Here is a 16158-nt window from a genome sequence, read left to right as displayed (position 1 = left end):
GAGGAGAGGCGGGTTTTGGCGGGCGGCGGGCTTTGGCGGGGCGGGTATGGCGGGCGGCGGGTTTTTGCGGGGCGAGCTTTGGCGAGCGGCGGGCCTAAAATCCCAACCCAACCCGCCATTTTTTGGCGGGTGGCGGGCCGGCCCCGCGAGCCAAGGCCCGTTTTGCCACCCCTACCTGACACGACCGTGTCAGGTGGCACGGTCAGACCGTGTCCGCCTCTGCCCATATGCTTTTTCCTTGCTTTTTGCTTCTTTCTTCACATCTTTTGGCCACGCGATCTTCCATCACTCTGAAGCTAACCTGAAACCATTACCAAACGAGATCAAAAGCACCTAATTGACAATGAAAACGACATAAAAATACATTGCTCATAAAATAACTAGAATTAGATGAATTAGAGAAAAACACTTAAAAACAACCACAAAGTGTTACCAAGAATGGCGATCTTATGCCGAATGTATGACGAAATTAAGTAGAAATGGTGACCGATCACCTATGACGAGTGCACATTCACCTAATGCATCCATTTACTGCATTGGATTTGTAAACGGAAAGCATTGGGTTCAGGTAATTAATAACATAACTTTGTTACATTCAATCCTTGTTTGACTTTCTTCTGATATTAATTTTATATACAGGTAAACATGAATGAAGGATTCTCGTTGCCACCTGTCACAACTGATTGGAAGAAATATCGCACAAAAGATGAGACTTCTTGGATGGTAGGATTTGTCGGGCGGTTACAACATTGACAACATCTTACGCCTGTACTCCCAAAATATGTTAGACTATGAGATATTGGATTTTAATATGTCGGACTATGAGATATTGGATTAAAATATGTTGGATTATACTATTTTGTTAACAATTGATTTTAAGCGTAAGTCTTAATAAAAAATATGTCTCATAATATAATAGTAGTCTCATAATAATACAGAAGTCTCAAACTAAAACATAATGCTAAACATAAAACATGGCATTAATTAGACTTATTATTATATGTAACTGGTCCTTCCCTAGGTAATGGTTCGCCCTGTGCAACTCTGAGTGTCCAAAATATCTCAACAAACTGTTTGTCATCAGGATCTTCCTGATGACGCTATAAGTAACGATGAATCTCATCAGAAATAAAATATAACCTCTGGTGTGACGGTCCTTCATCATAGACAGGAACTGGTACCTCCCTCGCCTAATCAGGTGGTGGTGCTATCAAATGAGGATGTGACACCGCATAATACCATGCCAAATAATCGTCGTCTGTCTCATATAGTATGGTGGAAAAAATGTTTGGGATACCAACTAAGGCTCAGATCACCTGCAACACACTCTGCACATATGCAACCCACTCAACATCCACATCAAGTGTGTCTATATTAGGAGGAGCAATCGGTATGTACTATCTGTATCCAAACTGAAGCAGACATCTGTCAGGTAAATATAGCACTACAGTACCATACCACTTTAAACCACCTTTGTAAAAACAGATGTCATCAAACAAACGGTGATGCATATGATCCTCAAAAGGCCGTCAAATGACATCACGAGGGGTTAACTGATCTAACAAAGCTCGAATGGCATCAACTTTTTGCATCCCTTGCCTATATTCCCATCTCATCGCCCTAGGCAGTGGACTATCGATGCCACAAATCCCAAAAGTACATCTCTTCCCAACACTTGGAAAATACTCATGAATTCAACACTGTAACAAAATATTGATATTATAAATTAAACTAAATCATAATTAAGTATAACTAAATCGTAATTTAAATAATTAAGTAACATTATAATTATAAATAACTAAATCATAACTAATAATTTGTACATGAAGATGAGTGGCATAACCGCTAAGCTGCTTGCATGAATAGAAGGAAGTATCCCCTAAATATCTGTATACATTGACTAGTGCAGCAGCCCCCCAAAAATATCTACCGCATCCATTCAGGTCTCTCAATAGTGGTAAATATTTTGCCTCGACAAGAGTAAAAGTCTTGTCGGCAAGAATAGTACAACCTAACAACAACATGATGTAGGTTATGGCAGCACCGATAAAGTTATCAACAACTCTTTGTTGCTCAAATACTTGCTTCAACCAATCTAACTTATAATAAGGACTCATTACGGAAGAAGCCTCCCTAGATACATCACTCAATAAAATACCAAACAACTCAATAGCTAGATGGATAGCATCATAATCAGTGACAACATTATCGGGGTTAACCAGCTCACCCTGAATAGGTATACGTAGAAGACATGAAACATCATCTAGCATAATGGTCATCTAGCCGAACGGCATATGAAATGACGATGTTTCAGGATGTCATCTCTCAACAAAAGCAAATAAAAGATGCGTATCTACTCTAGACAAACTAGTATGCTGCAGAGATGATAGACCATAGTCAACTAAGCAATCATTCATCATCCTTAGGAGACCGTGCGGAACCCATCCTATTGATTTGTTGCCATGTGCAACAACCTTTAAGGTTGTCTCTCCTGAAAACAATTTATAATATATGTGATAACATATAAGTACATATAATTTTAAATTATTCAACATAAAATTTTAAATTATTCAACATAAAATGAGATACTAACGTACCTCGTCAAATCATAAATGGCGGGCAACAGGGTCCTGATACCTAGTCAAAAGAGATGTATCGCTCAGTCCACCGGGAAATCCCGGGTGCTGCGGGTCAGCCTCCGGTGCAGCTCCCTGATGTCCCTCGCCATCAGCCTATCGACGTTGTCTTCCTCCTCGGCACATTACATCCATCAAACCTCCTCTTCTATGAACCACTAAAAAATATAAATAAAATATAAATTAAAAAAAAAAGCGCGAGCCGGACAACTGGGAGCTGGGATATCCGGTTGTAAGAAAGCAAAAACCGGAATACACAATAATGGGTTGTTCGGTTGGTGTTTTGAAAATTTGTGAAAATCGAAACACCCAACCTTGTGTTGTCTGGTTGCTAAAATTTCAAAATAGGAAGAATCAGAACACCTACTTGTGGTTTGTCCGGTTGTGCAATCAAAAAACGTATCTCTGCCTTTCTAGTTGTCTGGTTTATGCACTCTTCTACACTCTTACTATAATTTTATGCAAAATGAATGAAAAGTGAATTTTTTAAACTATTTATACAGGGGTAAATTCGTCCAAAAAAATATTTTGTATGGGTATAGGGATGATTGTTGGGGTACATGGTATAATTTTCCCGAACATTCCAATCCAGGAGCAACAATCTCAGCCCAAATTCTTTCACACAGAAAACCCTAATATTCTAACATATATAAACATTCAATCTAGGAGATTCAGGGGGAATTTTTTACTAACATTCAGACTGACACAAAATTCAGAACCAAAATACAAACACACAACGAAAGAAAGAAAATAGAATCAGAACGTGACCTGACCTCATTTCCGCTGCCGTCGGAAAGCAAAGAATTGTCTCGCCGTAGCTCAAAACTATTGTCGTTCTTCACCATTTCTCCTCCAGAAGGTTGCTCTCTCGCGTCTAAGCCCGAATCTAACTTTGCTTTTTCCTTCCTATGTTGTTGTATTGTTGATTTTGGACTTGGGGTTTAAGACTTCCCTTTGTAAATCTATGCCTATTGCTTGTTTCTTTTAAAAAATGGACTTCGAATTTGAATAAAGGGAGAACAATCAAATCTCTTAATGTAAAAAAATCGAATTTGGCCACTCTGCGGCGGCGCCACAGTCGGCCTTCGTTGGTGCCGCCGCATGTTCTTCGCGCGTCGTCGTGACCTTCATCACCTCTGTCGTGCTGCTCTTAAAACTCTGCCACTTTTATCTTGTTTTCTTTTAGCTTTATTGTTTGTGTGAGTTTACATAAAGGGAAAAGGCGTGAGTTAATAAGAGGAGGGAAAGAGATTTTGTTCTTCAAAAGAATAAAGAAAATGCTTATATTTGTTTTTTGTGTTAGTTTATTCCCTTTCCTCTTTTCCTCTTGGGATGTGGGCCGATGAACTAGTGGGTGACAAGTGGTCACCGGAACCACTTGTCCCCACCTGAGAAGATGATAATTATTTTGATTCTTCGCGTGCTCACCCATACTATTACCATGGATCTTTGGATATGGACCTCTTGATGCAATTACTTCACCTGAGTTGACCAGATATGATGGCTCACATTAATTCAATTCATTTTAATTACTTATATTATATTTTTAATTGGTTTTATTTTATAAAATTCATTTTTTAATCAAAAAAATCCCAAAAAAATCTTAAAAATCTCTTTGTTTATTTTACACCTTGTGTATTTTTTTTAGAATTTTATTTTCTGTTTTGTTATTTCATTTCTATTTTCTCCTTTTACATGCATTTTAATTAGTTTAAAAAGACCTTTATGCTTCAAAAAATTCTGACATGATTCAATGATTGTCCCTGACCTATGGTGATTCTTGTTTAATTTTTGTTTGATGATTTGATTTTTCTTTTGCTATGTCCACCTTCATTTTCATTTAGAAAAATCTCAAAAAAATATAGTTTGACTTGTTTATTTGTTTTGAAGTTTGGGTGATCTATTTTTGGTGAAAAACTCTTTGATCTCTTCGTCCCTATCCCTCATCATCTCATTCCCTTTCTTCTTTTGATCAATTGGACTTAAAGATTCATCTTGTTCAATTAAGGCTTAATTAGTATTAACGAACTTTCATCATTTCAAATCTACTTTAAAGTAATCATGAGATTACGTTGAGTACTTTGGGTTGATGATCAGTTTGTCCTAAGTACTAAGAAAGTTTTGATTGATGTAATGATCTCTTAACTCTTTGAGTTTGTCTTAATCATTTTTTATTTGATTTACATGTGTTGCAAGTTTTTGGAGGATGATCTTCTATATCATATCTTTAACTTGTTCTTAAGCACATATATTGTTATTGACCGACCTCCAATAGGTATAACTTCTATATAAGTCCACTTACAATTGCTTAACATAGCGCTAAATTTGCCCTAAATCGGATTGTTAACCTTTTGTACTAACTTTATATTGTACTAACTTTATTTTAATGCAATTTACTATTCTGCACTTTATTTTTTCACTCTTTATTTTATGCCATTTTATATTTATGTTTTTTCTTTTGCTCACTTAAGCACTTATTTTCTCTTTACTCACTTGAGCTTCTATCTTGTTTGTCTGTTAAAAGATACTTAATAATAAGAAAATCCTAAAAAATTGGTTCTTTAAACTTTAGACTATGGACACTATTCTTTGCTCAAGGAGTTGGATCTCTGGACCTAGGATTAGGAATGTGACCTTGGAACCTTCATATGAGACCGATTCATCTGAGGCCCTTGGAATTTTTATAGTCTGTATGTTCTAGTTGTTTTGTCTATGTGCAAGTGTTATATTGATTTAAAACTTTGAGTGCTTATCAAAGACAATTTCAACGGAGGCAAAACCAAGATTCTTGAGACAATGCTTAAATGGGATTATTATATTGAAACCCTGTCTATTTTGTTCAAGTGTTTTATTTGCTATGCTTTGAAGTGAATCTAAAGGAAAGGAATACTCATGTTGGCTTTATGTTAAGTGTTGACTTCTTTGTTGGTTAGATTGTTCTTGTCCTTAACTTTTACATTATGCTTTAGGATAGTCCTTTCATCTCTTGCCCCTCTTCTTAAATTTTTAAAACTTTTTCCTCATTTTCAAAATCTTATTTGTTTTCAAATTTAACTCTTTTTGTAAATAACTTTGATTTTTGATAATAAACCTCATTCAAATATTTTGCCATTTGGCTTTTGTTTTTTAAAATCTTTTTTTAAAAATTAGGCATGAGTAATCATCATAATCGAGATGTAATTCTCCTATCCCCTTGATACTGATCGATATAGTGTTGGTTTTTTCCTCTTGAAAGAGTTGATGGCATACTCGTTGATCTCTATCCGAGTTGGAGCCCTTCTTTACTCGTGATGCAAAGATCCACTTATTTTCATGTTCAAGGTTGATTAGTCGAGTTTTCTCCTCTGAGATGACAAAGTGTCTCTTCATTTTAAAGACAAACCATCATGTTTTTTTTTGTGAGCAGAACTACAAATGCTCTGACTTCTCCATTGCACTGAGCAGGTACGTAGGCACAAGATGCGCGTCTTGTCGAGCATAAATAAAAACCAAAAATATTTTCTTTTCTCATCGCATCCATCTTTTACACACAACTCTTTATGTTTTACACAAATTTTCAAAAAGATTCACGTGGAATACCACAAATGAGATGAGTGTTAATACCTTCCCCTCGCATAATCAACTTCGTATTCTTTTTTGTCTGTTTTATAAGTTTTGTTTTAAAACTTATTTGAGTTTTATTCGCTCTTTTCCCATCCCTTTGAAAACAATAAATATCGGTGACAACTCTTGCTTTATATGTGAGTTAAGTTAATCAATAGTTTAATCTCCGATTTTTCTACCACGATAGACTGACGACTCTGTTGGGGAGATTCCTTAAGTGGGTTAAGCCTATTTTTGTTTATATGTGTATATTATTGTTATTGTGTTGTTTGTTGTTGTGCTTGGATTTTTCTGTTTTTCAAGGTGTTTGGTGATCTTTATGAGGTGAAATAAGTCGTAACCCAGACTTGGGACTACAATAGAATAGGATGGTGATATGATCAATAGTTATATGTCTGAAGCAACCCTAAATATGAACATGATGTAACCTCGATCAATAGAGGCCTTCTTGGTGGATACATAAATATATTTTATTGTATTGAAAAGATTAAAAACATGATGTTAACAATTATTTTCGTCAAAATTCTATTTATTTTTAAATGTCTAAAACATGCTCTTAGTTGTTATTAATATGAATTACCTCTAGAGAGTTCCAAATTTGAACCATATAATGTACGTGTATAGTAAGTAAATAAATAAATAAATAAATGTATTGAGGATAGGATTCTGCGGGCTTGTTTGTAATTTTGAAAGCTCAAGAAACCAAGGACAAGTGGTGGCTGAAACCAGTTGTGAATCTCAAAATTGCCCAGCTCAGCACAGATATCTTTACGTTTATTTCTTTTAAATAAAAAGCATAATTAAAATTAAATATTCTTTTTAGATATGTATCTACTCCTCAGAAAGGGTAAAGTTTATTGAAAGAGTAGATTTTATATTTAACATCTTGAAAGGGTAATCTCAAAGGCCCACTTTGTTGAAATAGTGAAAACCAGAAATCCCAAAGCTATAAACCGCCAATAGATTCAATATTCTATGAACAAATAAATCATTATCCATTCCGGAATACTATGTGCCAAATTTTTTTTACTCACATGAGCAACTATAAATAAATAAACTACTAAGAACTTCCAAGATCATAATTTTAAATCACACATATACTGAATATTCCTTTGCACAAGAACTTCCAAACAGTTTTCATGGCTGGCATAACAGAAACGGGAAGAAGAATCATGGTAGCTATTGACGAAGGAGATGAGAGCATTTACGCTCTGACGTGGAGCTTGAAGAATTTGATTTTTCAAAATTCGAAAGATCATCTTATTCTCATCTACGTTAAGCCTCCTCGTGTCGTTTACTCAGCCTTCGACGGCACAGGTAATTAACTCGTATAATTAATTGTGAATTTGTGATTAATCTGTTTTAATCTCTTAATTAATTAATTAGTGTATTATGTATGTGTGTGTTTCATTTCAGGATATCTTTTCTCATCTGATATAACGGCAACGATGGAGAAGTATAGTCAACAAGTTGCTGAATCTGTTTTGGAGAAAGCCAAGTTAGTCTGTAAAGATGTCCAAAATGTTCGTACGGTATTTTAATCAATTATGGTTTAACTAATTAGTTGATTAATTGGATGATTAGTTGATTAGTTAATATGTGGTATGGTTTAGGTGGAGACGAGGATAGAGAATGGTGATCCTCGGGATGTGATTTGCCAGGCGGTTCAAAGACTGGGTGTTGATATCTTGGTGATGGGAAGTCATGGCTATGGTGTCATCAAGAGGTTAGTTACTAGTTAGTTATCTTGGTTTTTTTGTTAGAATGAATTATATAAATATTTGAATTGTAAAATTAATTTGGTTGGTTTTCCTACTGATTAATGGTAGGGCTTTTCTGGGAAGTGTGAGCAACCACTGTGCACAGAATGTGAAGTGTCCTGTTTTGATTGTCAAGAAGCCTAAATCAACTGATGAAGGAGATCATTAATAATATATGATCATTATCTTATCTTTGCTTCTTTTTGTTTTTTCATGTAAATAAATATAAATACTTTGCTTCAGTTGCTGTTGGATGTTGTTATTGCTATGAGCAACGTGTCTTTTGGGTTGTGCGAATTTTGTTTCTTTCTTTTATGAGGAAAGTGATGTGTTTTTTCTATAATTATTAGACTTGGACTTTTATTATATTTTATTCTAAAGTTTCTTTTATAGTTGATCTTATCCTTTGATCTTTTTTTATTTGGAAAAAAAAATCTTTAATAATTTCTGAGTCTGGCTCAAGCACCATTGCATTTGCGAAATTGAATATTTGGTATACCAAATTAAATAGTTAACGAGATTCATGTGTTATACTTTGAGCTTAAAGTTTGAGCTTAATAAAATAGTACACTATACGGTCGATTACTGCCTCACAACCCTTAATTTAGAGAAAAAGTCAAACGTCTACAAAAATTAAGTATAAAATTGTTTTACACTGTATTTCTATTAAATCTTTATACTTTATAAACCATCTATTGAAACAATTAATTGTAATTTTAAACACCATTAAAGTTATTAATCATTTATTTAAACAGTTAACTACAATCTTAGACATCATTATTTATATATACAATCATTATTTATATATACATGTAGTAATTGTTTAAATAAGAGATCAGAGTTCTGATTTTCATTAAAAGTGAAGAAAATACAAATAAAAATGTTGAATTATGTTGATTAAACTAGAGTGAAAAATTCTTTTTAGTCCCTCGCCCTTAATCACTAAGAAAAAAGTTTCGATTTAATCTCTTATAAAATATATCTGCTTCATGTTAGTTTCTCTATTAATATTTCTTTTTCAAATCTATTTTTTATCTTACTTTTGAACCATGACTAAAAATCGTTAAAAACAGTACCTTAAGTTTCATCATTTTCATTGATCGCGATCCCGCCGTTAAAGCCCTCATTTTCTAATTGACCTCGCCTTTAACGTTAGCCACCATCATTGTCAAAGACGTTCTTCGCAGTATCAACCTTTCTCTGTTGTTTTCTATCGCCACCGTCTTTTTTAGCATCTCACTCGTGTTGGAACCCTAGACGATAACTTTTTCTTTGGCGATGATGATGACAGTCGTACTCTCTTCTGCTTAAATTCTAAAGCTCCCATTAACGATAGTGTTGTTTATTTTAGACCATTCTCTCTTGATTTCAAATTCCCGGATCTCGTTGTTGATAATTGAGTTAGGATTTTTGAGTTGGGGACGGATGATTCCCAATTGATATTGAAAAAGAGGATGATGACGATGACGATGACGATGATGATGATGATGATGATGATGAAAAGAGGAAAAGAAGAAGGAGAAGAGCGACTTTTGAGAACATGAAACAAGAAATTGATTTGCAATCACTTGTGAGGAGATTGGAGATAAATCATCGCGATACCGCGACGTTCTTTGTTTTGCTGGGTTTATGATCAAATTTATTGGTTGACGATTATAGTTTTTCTTATTATGTATTTCTGTGTATTAGGTGTTGTTATTGTGCTAGTTATTAATGATCTTTTTGGAAGGTTTAGTTCTGGTAATGGGGTGGTTTTGGATGGTTTCTTACTTTTATAAGTAATACACGTGGCATAAATAATACACATGGCAGTCCAATCGCGGTTTTAAAAAAATGGTTTCAGAAAAATATTAACAGCTGAATTAACATAACTCAGTTAAATTTTGTAAAGAATTAAATAGGAACTTTTTTCTCCGAGATTAATATGTACTTTGCAGTAGGGATGTTCAAATCCAAATCAATCCAAATAAAAACCGCAAACCGATCCAAAAAAACCGAAAGCCGTAAAAAACCGAAATTTATTGGATGTGTTTGGATGTCATTTTGTGAAAACCGCTCGGTTCGAATCGGATTTCAGATTGATTTTTCAAAACCGATCCAAACCGAACTGAACAATATACTTTTATACTTATTTATTTTTTATTAGTATAATACGTTACATAAATTTATTATTATATGATAATTATTTTTTTTTTAATTATATATTAGATTGATTTAATTTATTTATTTTCATTATTTCATTTATTTTAACCATAATCAATCATTTTTATTTTGTAATATCAACTTTTAAGATAATATATATTATATATTATGTCAAACTTATGATTCATTAGTATTTTTATAATATTAATTAAAATTTAATTTATAATTTGGATATCCAAAAATAGATCCAAATTAAACTGCATTAAATTGGATTTGATCGGATCGGATTTTTTTACATATCATTCAAAATCGAACCAAACCACAAGTAAAATTATCTTTAGATCGGATGAATTTTTGCCTTAAAATCGATCCAAACCGAACCGTAAACACCCCTACTTTACGGCTTTTGTGAGAAACTAAAGTCAGTCTTCTCTCTTAAACATTTTGTGATTTATTTTAAGAAAGTTTCTCAACCCACCCCATAGATCTCTTACACACCACGCTAATTTCCATTTCTGCCCCCCGCTTCCGTAGATGCACATCCGAAAGCACCATATTTTTAAAAAAAAATTGATTTCTTCCGTAGATACATCTACGGAAGCGTATAAAATAAAAGAAAACACAATTAACTCCACCTTTTTCATTTTAATAATACTTCCGTAGATGCATCTACGGAAGGAGGTGAAATAGAGTGTTTCGTAGGTGCATTTACAGAACATTCTGTTTTTTTTTGAATTCATGTCATTTTAATGACGAAAATCCATGTTTAAAGACATACATTTTCAGATTCAGTAATGTAATTTAAAGACAACAGTAGGTAGACCAATTAAAATACAATATATAAATAATGTCGGTCAAAGTGTCGAATACATCATCAAATACAAACAAAAATAAAATATGAATACATCATCAAATATAACTACTGAGTATGTCGGGCATCCTCCTGAGTACCATCACGTGCATCCCTCCGAATCCACGAAGGGATATGTTGGCTCTACCCCTAGCATCGGCATCCCACGGGTCCTGGCACGATGTCGACAGTACAGAAATGCACTCTCTACCATCCTGATCATATCATCTAGCACACTCCTAGAAGCAGTACCCTCAGGGAATAAACCTTCTGCAATGGCTCTGATGCCCTTGTCAGCTATCTGACGACACAGAGGAAGAAGATCTTCAGTGTGGTCCAACTGAGCCTGATGCGCACAAAGAATCTCCTCGTGGGCTGGTCTGGAAGGACCTCCCTCTGCAGCTGGAAGCATGTATGGATGTGAGGCTTTATAGTACCATGTGATGTACCCCTCGGCACAGCTCCAGTCATGCTCTGCTAGCGTCGCTCGTGCCTCCTCAGGAACCATGTGATGCTCCCAATCTGCAAAGACCTCATCTAACTTCCTGCAAGTCATGGCGATGGAAGATGAAACATGAGGATCGCGAGGTATCGTATGCTCATATCCAAACTTACGTATGACGCGCTCCGGAAGGTAGCGTACAACAATGGTTGAGCTGGCGGCCAACCATCCAGAATACAGACATATCTCTTCAAACGGAACCGCCACCCGGTGCTCATCATATTAGTAGTACCTGATGTCCTCAGCGGTCTTGCGGTCAAGAGAGCGCCTGTGGGGATTCGGCACCTGGTTCCCTATAAGGGGGGTGAAAGCACTAGCACGTGGCATGACCTCTGTATACTCCTCTACCTCTCCCCAAGCAATAATGTCTAGGAAATGTTGTTGTATCCAACCCTGAAAAAAAACACGGTTATTTTCAAGTACAATAAAAAACTATAAAAAAAGTAGAAAAGTGTAAGATTGTTACCAACAAAAGAGTACAGCTGCCTGCAACTGTCCTTGCCTTCCACAGACATCCCTCTCCAAGTCTATGATAACTGTACGCCAGTACAACCGCTCCCCAGTTGTACTCATGGATACGTGCTATATCCGATAAGTACGTCAGGTAGAAGACGTTTGTGTACGTCGAGCTTGTGTCCATAAAGAGCTGAGTGCCTATCAAATATAGGAAGTAGCATCTCAGCGCCCGCTCTCTGTATGTAGCCTGCTCCAACTCATCCCCCTCAGCCTGCAGTGCCGCAGTGAGCTCCGCATCATACTGTCTTTGCAGAAATCTAAACCTGACATGGGCCCCTCGTGTCCTCTCCACCTCCTCAAGGGCATCATCGGGATCAGTCCCTAGCTCAGCAATCAGCATCTCCTGAGCTTCCACCTTCGTCAACCTACTGTGACAAAGGAGGGTACCCCTGATAGGAAGATGAAGTAGGCATGCCACATCATCTAGGGTGATGGTAATCTCACCGTGGGGTAGATGAAATGAGGATGTCTCAGGATGCCATCTCTTTGCAAAGGCCGCACGCATACCATTATGTATGGTATCGTAGCCGGGAATGCAGAGGTCCCTCATGCTTGAAGCTGCCAGTACCTCCTGAAACCATGGCTCGTCAGACAATGCGAGGTCTTTAATCTTCCGCCCCTGGTTGTAGAATCTTTGGGGATCCATACTCTGAAATTTTTAAAAACTTAAAACGGTTAGTAATAAGCAAGGTAATAAATGACGCAAATAAAAAGTAATTAACAAATAAAATGTACCTCTCCATCCCATATACGTCTAGCTGCATTCTCGTCATACCCTGTCAAAAAGGATGCGTCTACAGGACCCCCAGGATACCAAATAGGCTCCGGGACCGGCTCATCCTCGTGGCCCTGCGTAGGTGGCACATCAAATCCTGCATCACGAGTAGAAGTAGTGCCACAACGACGTCTGCGGGGTGGTGGCATCTGTGAGGAACCCTCAGGATCGTCCCGAGGTCTCCGTGGTGCAGTAGTAGAGGGGGCAGGAGATGGTGAAGGCCTGACGGGTGAAGAAGCAGGCCCGACTGAAGCGGGTGATGGAGAAGGTATGGTTGAGGCGGGTGTATGAGATGCCGTAGGTGAATCAGGTGGAACAACTGCTCCATCAGTGACCTGAGATACTACACGCGACCATTCTCGTCGGACGAATGCGTGTTGTGCGGTCCTCCCATGAATGTCTCTATCCGGGCCGTGGGTCATGATGTCTACATTATGATACAAAAAAGCTCAATTTAGATACTGTGTATTTATAAATAAACATCAAAATAAAAATAGAAAATTGCTCTTCCGTAGATGCATCTACGGAAGTATGATATTTAGAAAACACTGGATTTTTCGTAGATGCATCTACGGAAGTACCTTTGTTTCAAAACATTGGGTGCTTCCATAGATGTATCTACGAAAAGCCCCAACGTTCATCTCTTCCGTAGATGGATCTACAGAAGCAACTGAAACTCAGAAACGCAGCAACAACGTCTGAGTCAGTCCAGCCACTACAAAACCTATTTTTGGTGGCTTGATCATCCGTTTAAAACGTCAAACATACCCTACATTGTCTCTAAACACTATTCCTAAACTTATCATTTCATTTCTACACCTAAATATCACATTCCAATTCAATTTCAAAACTACTCTAAATTAATTAAAAATTCAAAAAACTTACCGATTAAAGTTGATGTTGATGTTGCTAAACCTTGTTTGAAGTTGATGTTGACAAGAAATTTGAAGTAGAACTTGAAATATATTTTAAGTTGAACTTGAAAGAGATTTGAAGTTGAGAGAGTATGAGGAGAGTGTGTGTTTGTGTTTGAGTTTGAAATGAAGAGAATGAGGGAGGGGAAAGGTCTGGCGCGAGTTATAACACCAAACCTTTCCGTAGATCCACTTACGGAAGACTTTCGTAGATGCATCTACAGAACAGAACAACGTGAAAACAAAAAAAAAGTGCTTCTGGAGATGCATCTACGGTAGTACAAGGACAAAATAGACAATTCGGTGGTGCGTAAGAGGGCCATGGGGTTGGGAGAGAAATTCTCTATTTTAAATGAAGCTCAAGTCAAATTAGAGAAGAAATAAGACAAAAAATATTAGAGAAGAAAAATTAACACAAAGTTTTTTTAGGTTCGACATTTAACTCGGAGTTATGCACTGACTCCTCATATTTTAGAATTTTTTATTATAATTCAACCGACTATAATTTCAAGGAAATAATTTGAATAATACTTAGTTCTAATAAATACTTGAGTTTGAATCTTTCAATAAAATTGTAAACAATACAATCAATTGTTTGTTTCTTTATTTCGATAGAGTTTCTTCTTTAAATAATTATTTTGTGAAAGTTTTTTTCTTAAATTCATTTTTTAAGATTTTATTCACATGAATTCTTTAATATTTTGTTTTAATTGTTGGTGAATAAAATACTAAAAACATAAATCTTAATATAACTATCTTTTTTATAATAGTTGCTTGATCTTTCTCATCTACAATATAAGAAAAGTATATGCTTTGGAAAATCCCATTATGTCCCTCTGCTCAATTAGGCCATCCACGTGTATGCTCTCATCAACCAACATTCTACTTTCTTTTATATTCTTCCCATCTTTATTTCTTATTCTTTCAACCTTTCTTTCCTATACTTCCCATTTGCCCCTTCATTTTCTTTTCCATAATGCTTCGATGGAAACAAATATATTTTATTAACTTGCTTTCACATCAACTGTGTTATAGCAGTCGACACAATCTAACCTTCTTTTCTTGCAATGTTGTATTTGCTACTTTCAATACAAACATTTGTTTTGCTTCTCTCTTCAACATCCTTCTTCAAACCAGAAACAAATTTCTTCTCATTTGCTCAGCTTTTATTTTTCTACTTCCATTCTTTTCTCAGATTCGTTCTCCTTATTCTACACTTTTTTTCTTCCACATTTTCCTTCTCCATTCTTATCTTCACTCTTCTTCTTCTGTTATAACTTTTAAAAATTAACTTATTTTCTTCTCAAACTTATCTTTTTTTATTATATTTTTTTGCAGGTTATAAATTAGATCTGGAGAAAAGTAAATGCGGAGAAAAGAGGTATGGAGAAAATTAGATCTCCAAGTGAAATGCTCACCGGGTTTGTATGCATGTTTAATGTTTGATGTATGAATTTGTCTGAAACAAAATCAAAGGAGAAGGTCTTTATTTCATTTCAATTAATTGTTAATAACTTAAGAGGGTAGTAATTTCTAAATAACTTGTCTCAATTTTTTCTTCATGAATACTAATGTTAACTGCTCTGGTGTTTTTTTTTTTTCATTTCTGCTCTGTTGTTTTCTTCTTCATCATTATTGTTTATCCAAATTATTTCAAAATAATTAATTTACTTTTATATTAAATAAAATTAGAATTAATATTATTTTATAATTAATTTCTTGTATCACTTCTCTTCATTTTACCATTTTTTTCTATACTTTTTTTATAACACTCACATAACTCTTTTCAAGACCATTAGTGCATTTTTTAATATCATGTTTATTGGCTTTTTTTCCATTGATGGGAGGAGAGAGAACCGATTTAATGGTAGAGAGGAGAGATAATTTTTTTTCTTTTGATTCTCTTTTTAATGATTTGCTACCTCATTAATTATTCTTCTGATTATCATATGGGGAAATAGTGTAGGTAAAGATTCCCTCTCTTTCTCTTTACCTACACTATTCGCCCCTTTTGATTTATTTATTATTTTCCCCCTTTTTTGGAAATCATGATCCATGATTCATCTCTATTTGTGTAGTGAAATAAGATAAAACCATTAATTTCTGCTCTGCTGTTTTCTTCTTCATCATCATCATTATTGTTTATCCAAATTATTTCAAAATAATTAATTTACTTTTATATTAAAGAAAATTAGAATTAATATTATTTTATAATTAATTTCTTATCTACAAATATATTTTTTAATCAAATCAGTAATTTTAAAAGAACATTGTAAACAAGTATATTAATTTTTTAAATCAAATTAGCAATTTAAAAACAACATTGAAAACAAGTATGCATTTTTTTTCTTATTGTGGCTTGGTTTGCTTCTAGGTGGAATTAAGAAAATAAATAAATTCTGTATACTTATTTTCTCATTGTGTTATAATTTCATGAGTTCTTATTAGTATTTATTGTTA

At 35.0% G+C, this 16158-nt stretch overlaps 1 protein-coding gene across 1 annotated transcript; it reads left to right on the top strand.

Annotated features, from left to right (window-relative positions):
* The first annotated feature begins 7212 nt into the window (after positions 1–7212).
* LOC131615894 (universal stress protein A-like protein) lies at positions 7213–8372 on the top strand. Its single transcript, XM_058887078.1, has 4 exons — positions 7213–7556; positions 7656–7762; positions 7853–7965; positions 8069–8372. The coding sequence occupies exons 1-4, from the start codon at positions 7379–7381 to the stop codon at positions 8166–8168; spliced, it is 498 nt and encodes a 165-aa protein (XP_058743061.1). The 5' UTR covers positions 7213–7378; the 3' UTR covers positions 8169–8372.
* The last annotated feature ends 7786 nt before the right edge of the window (positions 8373–16158 follow it).

The sequence above is a fragment of the Vicia villosa genome, linkage group LG1 (assembly GCF_029867415.1).
Source record: "Vicia villosa cultivar HV-30 ecotype Madison, WI linkage group LG1, Vvil1.0, whole genome shotgun sequence".
NCBI classification, from domain to species: domain Eukaryota; kingdom Viridiplantae; phylum Streptophyta; class Magnoliopsida; order Fabales; family Fabaceae; genus Vicia; species Vicia villosa.
This window is presented reverse-complemented; position numbering and strand designations above follow the sequence as displayed.

Coding starts and splice junctions, on each gene's coding strand:
- LOC131615894 (XM_058887078.1), top strand. CDS start 7,379: ATGGCTGGCATAACAGAAACGGGAAGAAGAATCATGGTAGCTATTGAC. Junction 7,557..7,655: donor CTCAGCCTTCGACGGCACAG/GTAATTAACTCG, acceptor GTTTCATTTCAG/GATATCTTTTCTCATCTGAT. Junction 7,966..8,068: donor GGCTATGGTGTCATCAAGAG/GTTAGTTACTAG, acceptor GATTAATGGTAG/GGCTTTTCTGGGAAGTGTGA.